This window comes from Eubalaena glacialis, chromosome 4, assembly GCF_028564815.1.
Source record: "Eubalaena glacialis isolate mEubGla1 chromosome 4, mEubGla1.1.hap2.+ XY, whole genome shotgun sequence".
Taxonomy (NCBI): Eukaryota; Metazoa; Chordata; class Mammalia; order Artiodactyla; family Balaenidae; genus Eubalaena; species Eubalaena glacialis.
In genome coordinates this window covers 186,866,721-186,877,634 of record NC_083719.1, presented here as the reverse complement: position 1 = coordinate 186,877,634, position 10,914 = coordinate 186,866,721, and the positions used below count along the sequence as shown (strand labels likewise).

The 10,914-nt window shown below is 64.2% G+C and overlaps 1 protein-coding gene across 2 annotated transcripts; it reads left to right on the top strand.

Annotated features, from left to right (window-relative positions):
* Positions 1–495: 495 nt before the first annotated feature.
* On the top strand, positions 496–8,054 carry BSG (basigin (Ok blood group)). Of its 2 annotated transcripts, none has more exons than XM_061190966.1 (7): positions 496–629; positions 5,342–5,498; positions 5,970–6,052; positions 6,166–6,579; positions 7,147–7,171; positions 7,259–7,325; positions 7,417–7,811. In XM_061190966.1, exons 1-6 carry the CDS (start codon positions 563–565, stop codon positions 7,320–7,322), a joined length of 810 nt encoding a protein of 269 aa, XP_061046949.1. In that variant the 5' UTR covers positions 496–562; the 3' UTR covers positions 7,323–7,325; positions 7,417–7,811. The 2 variants fall into 2 exon arrangements, with proteins under 2 accessions (XP_061046949.1, XP_061046948.1); XM_061190965.1 differs by lacking the exon at positions 7,417–7,811 and adding an exon at positions 7,822–8,054 and having other exon boundaries at positions 497–629.
* Positions 8,055–10,914: the final 2,860 nt, after the last annotated feature.

Below are 10,914 nucleotides of genomic sequence, written 5' to 3'. Positions count from 1 at the left end.
TGTGTTCAAACATCGCACGGGACACTTACACTAAGAAATTACTCATTCTCTGCTTGAAACTCAAATTTAACTGCTGTCCAGCTATTTTTATTTGCTAAATCTGGCAGCCTCACCCCAGGGGACACATCCCAGCTGTTCACAGGGATCCCCATCGCCTCCCTCGATTCTTTTTAAATTTTTTGCACTATGGCAAAGTACACATAAGTTGAGCAATTTACACTTTGAGCGTAAAGTTAAGATCTTAAACTTGGAAGGACAGCTGGCCCCCGCCGGGTCTCGCAGGCCCCGCCCCGTTTCCTAGCAACGTAGCCTCGCCCCTGGCCGCGGCGCGTGGCCCACCCGGGTGGTCACGTGGTGCCGCCCATTCGGCTTCCGTAGCGCGAGTCGGCCGGGTCCGCGCGTGCGTACATGCGTCCGCGCGCGTGCGCAGGTGGTGGCCGACTCACCGTGCGCGCCCCGCCCCGCGACGCCGCCTGCGTGCGCGCGACCGGCGGCTGTTCTGTTCTTATAGCGCCGCGGGCGGCGGTTGCGCGGGGACGGTGGGACGGTGGGACGGCGGGACATGGCGGCTGTGTGGCTCGTGGTGCTGGGGCTCGTGCTGCTGAGCGCTCAGGGCGACTTCGGGGCAGGTAAGGACCTTGGGGAGGGGGCGCGAAGCCTGCTGGTGGTCTGGCCTGGCTGGGGGTGGCCCGCCCTCTGCTCCAGGGGAGACCCCAGCCCGGGCGAGAGGGAGGAGAACCCGGCCGGTGGAGGGAGACCCCGCCTGGGGAATGGGGAGGGAGACTCCGAGCTGAAACCGACCTGCGCGAGGCAGCTTAGGAGGGACTTTCCTGCTCGGAGTGCTTGGGCGGGGGCCGCAGGGGAGCCCCCGGGCGCCCAGGCCCTGGCTGTCATCCGGGAGGTGGGCTATTGTCCTCACGGGGGCGCGGGCACCGGGGCACGTGACGGCCCCTGAGCCGGGTCGGCTTTCCGGCCGGAGGGACTGTCCTTCTTCCCGGAATTTAGGTCTCGTGTCTCGCTCTGGCTCTGCACTTGTCCCTGGAGTCGCCCGAACACTTAAACCCTTGTGGGGAGGCATACACTATGCTTCTTTCGTTTTTGTTTGATTTCGGGGCCCAGAAGAAGGTGGAGGCTGGTCCTCCTTCCTGTTTTTACAGGGATGGAAACGGAGGCCCCGGCCGGGAGGGGAGGTGTTCTAAGGTCACCGTGAGCCCCCCGGCTCAGAGCAGGAGCTGTGGGGGGACTGTTTTTACAGACTCTCAAACGGAGCTCCTCACGGGAGGGGCAGCCTGTTGGGTGGGCAGACGTGGTTTAGAGAATGCTCACAGCAAAATGGGTTAAGGCGTGCTTTTCTGGGAGAAAGCAGGGCAGCCTTTCTTTTGCCTGAAAGAGATTTTTTTTCCTGTATGGAGCGCGACTTCCCGTTTGGTTCTGGGTTAACGATTTATAGTGACCAGCGTGTAGAGAACAAAGTGCAGACCAGCAGGGTCTGGGGCTCTTCCCACAAGGGAGGCAGGAGCAGGTGGGCTCTGAGGGGGGGTGGCAGCTGCCCTAGGGCATGGGAGGGGCTGCCCCTTAGAGAAGCTTCACCGGCTTACTGCTGACCTACTTTTAGATCTCAGTTCGCCTCTTTCTTTTGCCTCATAATCAAAACGGCCATTTATTGACCGCCCTGTGGACGAGGCCCCTGGCAGGCAAGGTGAGTGCCTGGCAGCTTGAGCCCTTTAGACGCAGCCCTCGCCAGCCAGCGGGGAAGGAGGGCCCTCGGTGTTCTGCTGGGGGCACAGCTCCTCCGATCCATCACCCTTGTCTGTGGGGTTGCTCTTACACACTCACACCACGTGAGTGTGTGCAGTGGGCGGTCCTGGTTTATTTACGCCGAGTCTGAATCCCCCTGGGACTGTATCTGTGCCTTGTCCTCCTTTTTCACTTTCTACCTTTCCCGGGGACTCTGGGAAAGACCTGAAAGTCTGGGTCACGCGTCCTTTTTCTGCCTGGGGTGAGTGAGTTCGTGGCAGTGTTTGCCTTTCCTGGCCAGGTCAGCTCTCCAGAAACCTGCCTCAGGGGACTCTGCTGGAGCAGGTGTCTTCAGTGCCCCCATCGCCTGAGGCCCCAGGTTGGTCCTCCTGCTGGGAGAACCCTGCTCTCCAGGCTGTGCAGGGCCCCGTGGTCCTTGCGCGGCTGGTGGGCAGGCACGGGCTTGCTAGCTGGGTCCCTCTCTGAGCCTTGGGTGAGGGGCCGGAGCCCCCAGCCCGCAGGATTGGAGGGGTGAGCAGCCCGGGGCTGGCCTCCCAGAGGCGGTCTCTCCTGGCCACCGCCTCGTCCCGATAGCTCCCTCCAGGATGTGTACCCAAGGCCTGCCTGGCCCTGCGCCCCGCCCGGCCCGGCTGCTGAGTGGGCACAGAGGAGGGGTGGCTGTTTTTAGATGAAGGTGACTTTACTTGAAAACATGGGTTGCAGTCACATGGTCGGGAAGGAGGATCAGGCGCTCTCGGGTTCCCGGGACTCTGGGAGGGCTTGCCTGTGCACGGCCGGGGCCCTTGTGAGTTTTTGGGGTGCTGCCCTGGGCCTCCTGGGTGCTGGGCGTGGCTGGGGGTTGTGGAGGGTGGGCTTTTCACCCTTTTTCCGTCACCGCCCCCTGAGAAGCATTTTGAGGCATTCTTTCTAATGGCCCTGTCCTAGTGACCTGTCAGTGCCACAGATGTTACATCCCCTGTGGCAGCAGTCTCTGTGGTGGCCCTGGGGGCCACAACCTGGTACCCACCTTGGAGTGACCCAGCCTGTTGAGGATGGGTGACCGGCATGTGGCAGATGACTGGGGCGGATGGGCTGGCTCCCTTGCTGCGTGTGTCCCTCTGGCCAGGACAGGGGTGTTGGCCTGCGGGGCCTCAGGCAGGGAGGGCTCTCCTGGGTGAGTCTGGCCAGCCCGTTGGCCTCTGCAGACCCCTCGGAGGGGTGGAGTTGGGGCCCACCTCTGCCCCTCTCTGAGAGCTGAGGCCCCACCCTGCTGCCACCTGGAGGAGACCTGCGGGCACTCCTCTCTCCTCCAGGAGGCAGGGTGGGGCCTGGGTAAGACCTGCCTGAGCACCCCTGTCCGAGGCTCTAGGGTGCAGAGGCAGGCCCTGTCTGGGTGAAGCGCCACCTCTGGCCTCACTTCCTGCCCTGACTCACCTCCCAGCTCTGTACGGAGCTGCTGGTTCTGCAGTCTTGGGAAATCTTGACGGAGAAATGCGGGTTTCCGGAGGCCTTTGGTGAAAGTGACGCAGAGGTCCAGCCTCACGCCTCTGTCTGCCTGTAACCGCCTGGCCTGAGGCCTGAGTTGCCAGTGGGCGGACGTGAAGATCGGCCTGTCCCCGGGGCCTTGTGGCCAGCCAGGTGTGCTCTCCTACACGGCCGGTGCACACACACGTGCCGCGTGTGCCTCTGCACCTACGTGTCCGTGCACACGTGCGGGCACTGCTGCGGGCGTGCCCCCAGGAGCGGGGAGCACCTGGGGCTGCAGAGGGGCCTCCTTTGCTTCAGTCTCTGCGGGCCCGGACTTCTGAGACATCCTGTCCCCTTTTGAAGAAAGAGCCAGCAGGTGGCCAGAGGCAGCGCGGTGAGGGCTGGCGGCTCAGGAAGAGGCCCCGCCAGGCCCTGCACGTGTTCTGTGCACGCGCTGGCCTTGGGTCCCACCTCTTCCACCCGAAGCAGGCTGGCGTCCCCCGGACCAGAATGCAGCCGGGGCGCTGGGGCCTGCGTGCGGCCAGCCCACCCAGGACCTAACACACAGGCCCAGGCGCGATCTCAGACGCCCAAGGAGATGTGTGCTCTGCCCGCAGTCGTTCCAGAAAGCGGCCCAGCTGTGAAGTCTGTCCTGGGATTTGAGCTTTAATTTTCTTAGCGACTAAGGAGTCCATGAGGACGGGGGAGCCCGAGCAGGCTCTGCTGTCCTGTGCGGCCGGACACCATCTTCTCGTGCTGTCAGGACATCTTGCCTCTGCGTTGGACTATTGGGCGTCAGCCGGAGGGTTCCTGGTGCCAAGTCCAGCCAGGGGTCGTGACCTGCGATCATTCTGCTCAGCTTCATGTGCTTTGTCTGTGCTCACACAGTTGTGCTGTCAGAAGTCACCGTGTGACCCCAGTGAGGAAGCGGGAGTCCGGGGTGGCGGCCTGCCCGGTGGGTGTTGGGGCCCCGCAGCCTGGCTGCTTTGCTACTGGCTGAACTGTTCCAGTGCAGTCCTGGATTCTGCTTTCACCTCATTTTATGCCAGAGGCCTCTGGGCCGGCTCCCTCTGTGCCCAAGTCCTGTGAGCGTGGCCTTCTCCAAGGGTCGCCTCGGGTGACGGTTCTGGAGAAACAGGCGCTTCCTGGTAGACACCACTGTGCCTTGGACCCGGCTTTATAAAGTCCCCACTGTCCCCAAGGACAGCGCGGGCAGCCCTGTGCTGCCCCGGGATCCCGGGTGGTTTGACAGGAGTATCCCCAGGACACCTGCTCCCAGCCCTGGGATAGGGCTCTGGTGTGGACATTCACTGAAGGTCAGCATCTGGAGGTGCGGCCTGACCCCCAGCAAAGGGGTCCTTATTCTGGTCTGCCGTCCTGGCCCCCTCCCTGAACGCCCAGAGGTCTGGGGTCTCCTGCCCCTGGTCCCTGGAGAGGAGCCCTCCCCAGCTCAAGCCCAGTCTCCTGGCTCCAGAACTGTCAGTGTGCTTCTCACTGTCTGGTTCTAACTGGCTTCACATTTTGGTTCGTAAAGAGAAGGTCGTAATGAACGGGGAGGCTTGCTTGGTTGGAAATTGAGCGGAAGGGCTGCTGGGAGTCGCCCCAGCGTCCCAGGCAGGAGGACAGACTGTCATTTGTATGGAGGTTTGTGGCACATGCGGCCTTCTGGGAAGCAGGCACCTCCAGGACGGGGCCACTGCAGCCCCCTGGCCCCTGTGGCCTGAGCGCACCTGTCCCACCCACCCCGGGTGGCCTTGCCTTGGTTGTGGGAGAGAGGGGGAACATGCAAGACTACCCAGAGCGGGGGTGGTGACCTGGGCGGTGATGGACTTCAACTTTCCGAAAAGGCCTTTCGGGGCTGCGGGGCTGGACCCAGCAGTCGCTGCCCTGGTCCTTGTTCTGGGACCGGGGTGGTCGCTGCTGCTGTTCCCACGCCCAAGGCCCAGCCAGTTAGGACAATTCCTGGCAGAATCCTGCCCCAGACCCCGAGGGGAGGGCCTTCCAGGAGCCCCATGCGGTTCTGGGCTCTGGGTACCAGCCCTGGCTTCTCTCCCTCTGGGGAGTTGGGGTTGGGAGAAGTGGCAGACTCTTTGGGTTCTCCCCTGACGCCATTCTCTTCTCTTCTTTGGCTGCCCAGGGAGCAGGATCTGGACTTCCGTAGATGATGATGGCTCCAGAACCCGCCTCACATGCGCCTTGAATCACAGCGCCACTGAGATTGTGGGCCACCGCTGGGTGAAGGGGGGCAAGGTGCTGAAGGAGGATGCGCTGCCCGGCCTGAGGACGGAGTACGAGTGAGTGAGGCTGCCCCAGCAGGAAAGGGCGGGGCCTGCTTGGTCTCCAGGGGCCTCTGGTCAGCGAGTACGGAGGTTGTAGTCGGTGGGCTGGCTCTGGAAAGATGTTGGGAACGGGCTCAGACGGGGGTTTGGAGACGGCCGAGGCCCGGGATGCAGGGAGGGTCCAGTGGCTGCCAGACTTCACCACTTCCAAGACCCCGTCCTTCCTTCCGGCGCACTGGGGACCCCGGTTCCTGGCTTGCTGGGTTCTGAGCACCGCCAGGGCCACTGCGGAGCCTTGTCTGGGGGGAGGAGCGGCTCTGGAAGCCCAGGGCTCCTGGATGTGGGTGTGGGGTAAGCCGCCTGCTGCCCCTGCACCTCCTGGTCCCTCCTCCCCGGGGAGACACCCCCCCCGCCCCCCGCCCCTGCCCGGCAGGGTTTGGACAGAAGCTTCTCGGCTCACACCCCGCTCACCGCGTCTGCCTGCAGCGTGGACTCGGACGACCGCTCGGGCCAGTACTCCTGCATCTTCCTTCCAGAGCATGCGGGCCGCACCGACCTGGAAGTGAAGGGTGGGCTCCTGGGGGCCCCGGGCCTGAGGGGCTGGGGTGGAGGCGGGCAGGGCGGCTCCATCTCCGGCCCCGCGGCCCCGGGGTCAGACTCCAGCTCGCCCTCCTCCCCGCAGGGCCCCCCAGCGTCAAGGCGGTGAAGAAGTCGGAGCACGCCACCGAGGGGGAGACTGTGGTGCTGGCCTGCAAGTCGGACTCCTTCCCGCCCGTCGCCGACTGGCTGTGGTCCAAGATTACCGACTCTGGGGACCAGGCCATCGCTAACAGCTCCCAGAACAAGTTCTTTGTGGTCTCCTCGGAGACCAGGACGGAGCTGCATATCCCAGACCTGGACCTGAGCTCAGACCCCGGCAAGTATGTCTGCAACGGCACCAACTCAGAGGGCGCTGGCCAGGCGGTCATCACGCTGCGCGTGCGCAACCGCTTCGCCGCCCTCTGGCCCTTCCTGGGCATCGTGGCCGAGGTGCTTGTGCTGGTCACCGTCATCTTCATCTACGAGAAGCGGCGGAAGCCGGACGAGGTCCTAGATGGTGAGCCGGCCCCACACACCCTCTGCTCCCGTCCTGGTGGTGGACCCCTGGGGCCGGGGCCGCTGTCCGGGAGTGTGGAGCTGAGGGTCAGCCCCCTTGGCCACCGTGTCCCAGGGCCTCCCCGGGGCACCCACCCCCTTCCCTGGCTGGGGGTGTCTGTCGGCCCTTACGGCCTCACCTGCCCCTCTCTCCTCCTCACTGGGCTGCCAGCAGGCGTCCTCCGCGGTGAGTGCTCCTCCATTGGCTTGGTCTCCGCCTGTGGAGGCTGCTTTGGGCCCAGGGCTGTGGCACCAAGCGAGCCCCTGGCCTTGTGTGATGGGGCCACTGGGGCGCCTGCCCGTGGGTGGGGCTGGGGGCCAGGCAGGGCCCCCAGGTGCCCCTCACACTGAGACCCCAGACAGCTCACGTGAGGGTGCGTGTCCTGGGGCGGGCTGGCCCCCACATTGCAGTCCAGGAAGCTGAGGGCAGCGCCCCGCGGGATGGGGCTGCCCGGTGCGTGGCCTGGTGTGCAGACCCGCCGCTGACAGCCCGTTCTCCTCTCTTGCATGTGGCTGTGCACCTGCACAGATGAGGATGCCGGCTCTGCTCCACTGTAAGTCCCTGCCTTGCTGGGGGCGGGCGGGTCGCTGGGCAGAGCTGGGAGGCATGAGGGGCAGCTGTCTGGTCCTCCCGTCACCAGGAAGAGCAGCGGGCACCACGTGAACGACAAAGACAAGAACGTTCGCCAGAGGAACTCCAGCTGAGAGGTGAGGGGGGAGGGGAGGGGAGGGCGGGGCAGCCGAGGGCGGGGCTCCTGCTTCTGAGGCTGGTCCGAGTGCCCCTTCCCCTTCCCCGCAGGACCAGGACGGGTCTGCAGGTGCCCATCCCAGCATTTGCACAACCCCGTGCCCTTTCCTCTTACGGAAACCCACCTGGCAAAAGCAAACCATGTTGTGCATTCAAATCACGTTTTTTCACCTTTTTAAAGAAAAACTAAACTAGGGTTTTCTGTGTGTAGAATTCTGCTCCTTAGGGGCTTTGCTTTTCTCTTTTAACCATCTCGTGAGCCCCCCAGGGGAGTCCTGAGGTTTGTGTGAGGCCCCTGCCGCCCCCACCACCCGTCCTCTCGCATCCCCTGGGCTGTTGGTCTCCTGGTCTGGGTGTGGAGGACAGACGGCCCTTTTTCTGAGGCTCCCGCCCCAGATCCACCTCCTGAGGCTGCTCGGTTGTGTGGGGCCAGAGCCAAGTCCCTGCCCTTTGCAGAAGGTCCCAGGCGGAGCCGCAGTGCCAAGCATCCTGCCGTGAGAAGCCAGTGCTGTCGGGTCACTGCAGGTCTGAGCACGTGGCCACCCTGAGGGCGTCCCCCTCACCGCTGCCCCGTCCACACACCCAGGAAGAGGGTGTCTGCTGCTCTTCTCAGAGCAGGAGCCGCTGTGATGGGCCTCTCTCCCCACCCTACTTTCCTACTCCCCAATAAAGTGTGACCCCTCATCCTCTCCCGGCTCCTGTCTGCGCCGAGCCTGGCTCTCACCAAGAAAGCTCGTGGGGGGTTCAGCCGGTGAGGCGTAACGAGGTTAGGGTGCACGGGGGCTGGGTGGCGGGTAAAGCCGGGAGTGGTGGACGGACCACTGCAGCAGGACTGGCTCTCCAGTTCTTGTAAGCCTGCTTCTGCCCTTCAAAGGGTATCTGGACAAAACCAGGGCATCCTTCCTGCGGGCTCCCAGGTCGGGATGGGCAGCCATCAGCCACCGCTGCCAGGCACCCAGCTGTCCTGGTCAGAACGCTCCCGGTGCCTTCGGTGGTTTGAGGGGCAGGTGAGCAGCTGGGGCCTCGCTCTGGAGCTGCGAGTCTGTCCGGAGGCACATCTGGGGTGGGGGTGGGGTGCCCCTCTTGGGACTCTAGCTGGGGGTGGGGGGCAGCCCAGAGAACCCCAGGAGCAGCTCTGCACCAGCCCCCGGGGGGAGAAGGGGGTTGCCTGCTTACCCAACCTGCATCCCGGTAGCTGGGGCGAATGGAGAAGCGTAGGTGGGGTTGAAGGGGGTGGGGGAGCAAGAGGTCATAGGAGGTGTGGCGGAGCCCTGGGACTCTGGTAAGTACCACCTAGGCCTCCCACTGGGCACACCTGGGGAAACAGTGCCAGAGGGGAAAGGGCTTGTCCAGGGTGACCCTTTTCCCACACCCAGGGGCTGTAGTCACCCCATGTCCCCCTCTGGAGCCCTGCCAGACCTGCAGGTCTGGGTGAGGGTCTCAAGCCACCTGCTGGTCGGGGGAGGCAGCGGTCTCAGAGTGTTGGGCCAGCTCTTCCCAAATCTCCAGAGAAGCCAGAAATCTGGGCTCAAGTGTGAAGTCTGCATTTTTCAGTGTTGGCAAAAACAAATCACAACATACCAACGCCTCAAAAATTGACAGACTTGGCTCCCTGGCCACCGATTTGAGGCCCAGTGGGTTCTGAGGTGGGACGGAGAGGGCCTCTGCCCCGCAAATCCCACAGCCCCAGGACGGGGGGGTGGGGGTGGGGCGGGGGGGGTTTGGGCTGGACCAGGCTGCCCCCTGTCTGCTGACCAGGTGTGTCACAAGAGTCACCCGCAGGTCTGGTTTCCCTGAGCACCCACGGGGAGAGTAAGGGTTCCTTTACGGGGGCCTTGCACCGCACAGCCTGGAGGAGATGCCCCCCCCCCCCCCCCCCCCCCCCCGGTTCACAGGAACTGAGCCGGCTGGGGCTGGGGCTAGGGGCTGCGGCTGGCCAGCCGTTCCCTCCAGCCACCACCAGAGGGCACCACGTGCACACCCCTGAGGGCACTGGGGCCCAGGAAGTCAGGGGAGCCCCTGTCTACAGAGGTCTTGGGATGCCCTGCCTGTCCTGTGTGCCTCCCAGCTGGACACGCTGGGCCCTCGGTCCCGGGCTCCCACCATCTAAACATCTCTCGTCCAAAGGATGTACATCCCTGCTTGTTCACTGGGCCACGTGGTTGGCACTGACGGTGTACATGGGTCCGGGGGTTCTGCCAGCACAGAAGGAGGTGACGACGAGGCTGGTTCCTCTCTGGGGATGCTGCTGAGGCTGGGGCTCGATGTTGGAGGGCACGTGAGGTTGTCCCCTGCTTGGGGTCTGTGTGTGTCCTCACTGCACCCCAGCTGGGGCTCCGCCCACCTTCCTGCTGCACCCCTGGCGCCCACACACTTGGGGCTCGGGAACGACTGCTGGTTTCTTTGTCCAGACAGCAAGTGCGGGATTGTCCGCAGGCAGCGCCTTGGGGGACAGGAGAGGGTGGCATGTGGTGTGGAGAGGGGACCAGGCCCCCAGAGGGGGATGCTGCTCACATGTGCTTTTAGGAGAAGCCTGACTGCATGTTTCCCTCACTGAGCATTTGATGAGCACTGGCAGTCTTTGGCCCCCTGTGCCACTGGGGGCTGTTCTTGGCTGCAGCCGCTGGAGCTGCCTCAGTTTCCCCAGGGGCGGGACAGGACGTCACCGGATGCAGTGAGATCATCTTTGGCAAACGCCTGGAGGCTCAGGACCCGGGGTCTGTCTCGGGGTCCCAGTCGCTGAGGCAGAGGGGCAGGGCTGGGCGTGCCTTCCTTCTGGGGCACAGGCTGCCCACCCCTTCCCTGGGCCCACCGCCCTCTGGACTGGGAGCCCTTCGAGGACGGGGACGGGCCCTGCGCTGGAGGCATCGGGGGCGCCTCCCAAGCCCCAGCCTCGTTCCTCCCCCACTCTGGGGCCCTGACGAAGGGCACCTCTGTTGTACACCGGGGGCACCCCAAGGTCCCATGGCGGCTGGCAGCAAGAGAGGAATTTAGGGGTCTCGCCTGGCAGCAGGGGGCAGAGGTGAGAAGGAATTGGCCAGAGGTGGGGGGGGGGTCCCTGACCCCACCAGGGGGTCCCGGGGGGAGTGAGGTCCGCAGGGAAAGGAAATCCCAGGTCAGCTGAGGACCCCACCCTCATCGCACAGATGCCAGGAGACTCAGGCCTGGGTGAGGGGCCCCCTACTTAAGGTCACTCTCCAGTCGGGGCTGGACGCCAGGGCGCTGCCTGGTACAATGGCGCTCGTGCGGGCAGCCCAGACTGGGAGATGTCATTCCCCTTCCGAAGTCAGCGGCACATGTGGGCACTCAGGCCCGCCACACAAGGCTGAGGGGACAGTCAGTATTGCTCAAGTCTGGCGGTGAGTTTTCCAGGCAGCCCTCGGAGCTTAAACTCTGAGACCCCTCCCTGGTCCGGGGCCTGCCAAGACCCTGGCGTGGCTTTGTCTCCCTGGTCTCTAACTATTTTGCACTCAGAGGGCCCCCAAACTGTGGGCTCCAGGGCTTCGGACCTGGACCCGCCCCAGCTGAGCAGGAAACACGGGCCATGTG

What these genes read in the sequence shown, in the direction of transcription:
- BSG (XM_061190965.1), top strand. Translation starts at nt 563, where the DNA reads ATGGCGGCTGTGTGGCTCGTGGTGCTGGGGCTCGTGCTGCTGAGCGCT. An exon ending in GGCCTGAGGACGGAGTACGA is followed by an intron (nt 5,499 to 5,969) that starts GTGAGTGAGGCT and finishes GTCTGCCTGCAG; the next exon opens with CGTGGACTCGGACGACCGCT. An exon ending in GATGCCGGCTCTGCTCCACT is followed by an intron (nt 7,172 to 7,258) that starts GTAAGTCCCTGC and finishes TCCCGTCACCAG; the next exon opens with GAAGAGCAGCGGGCACCACG.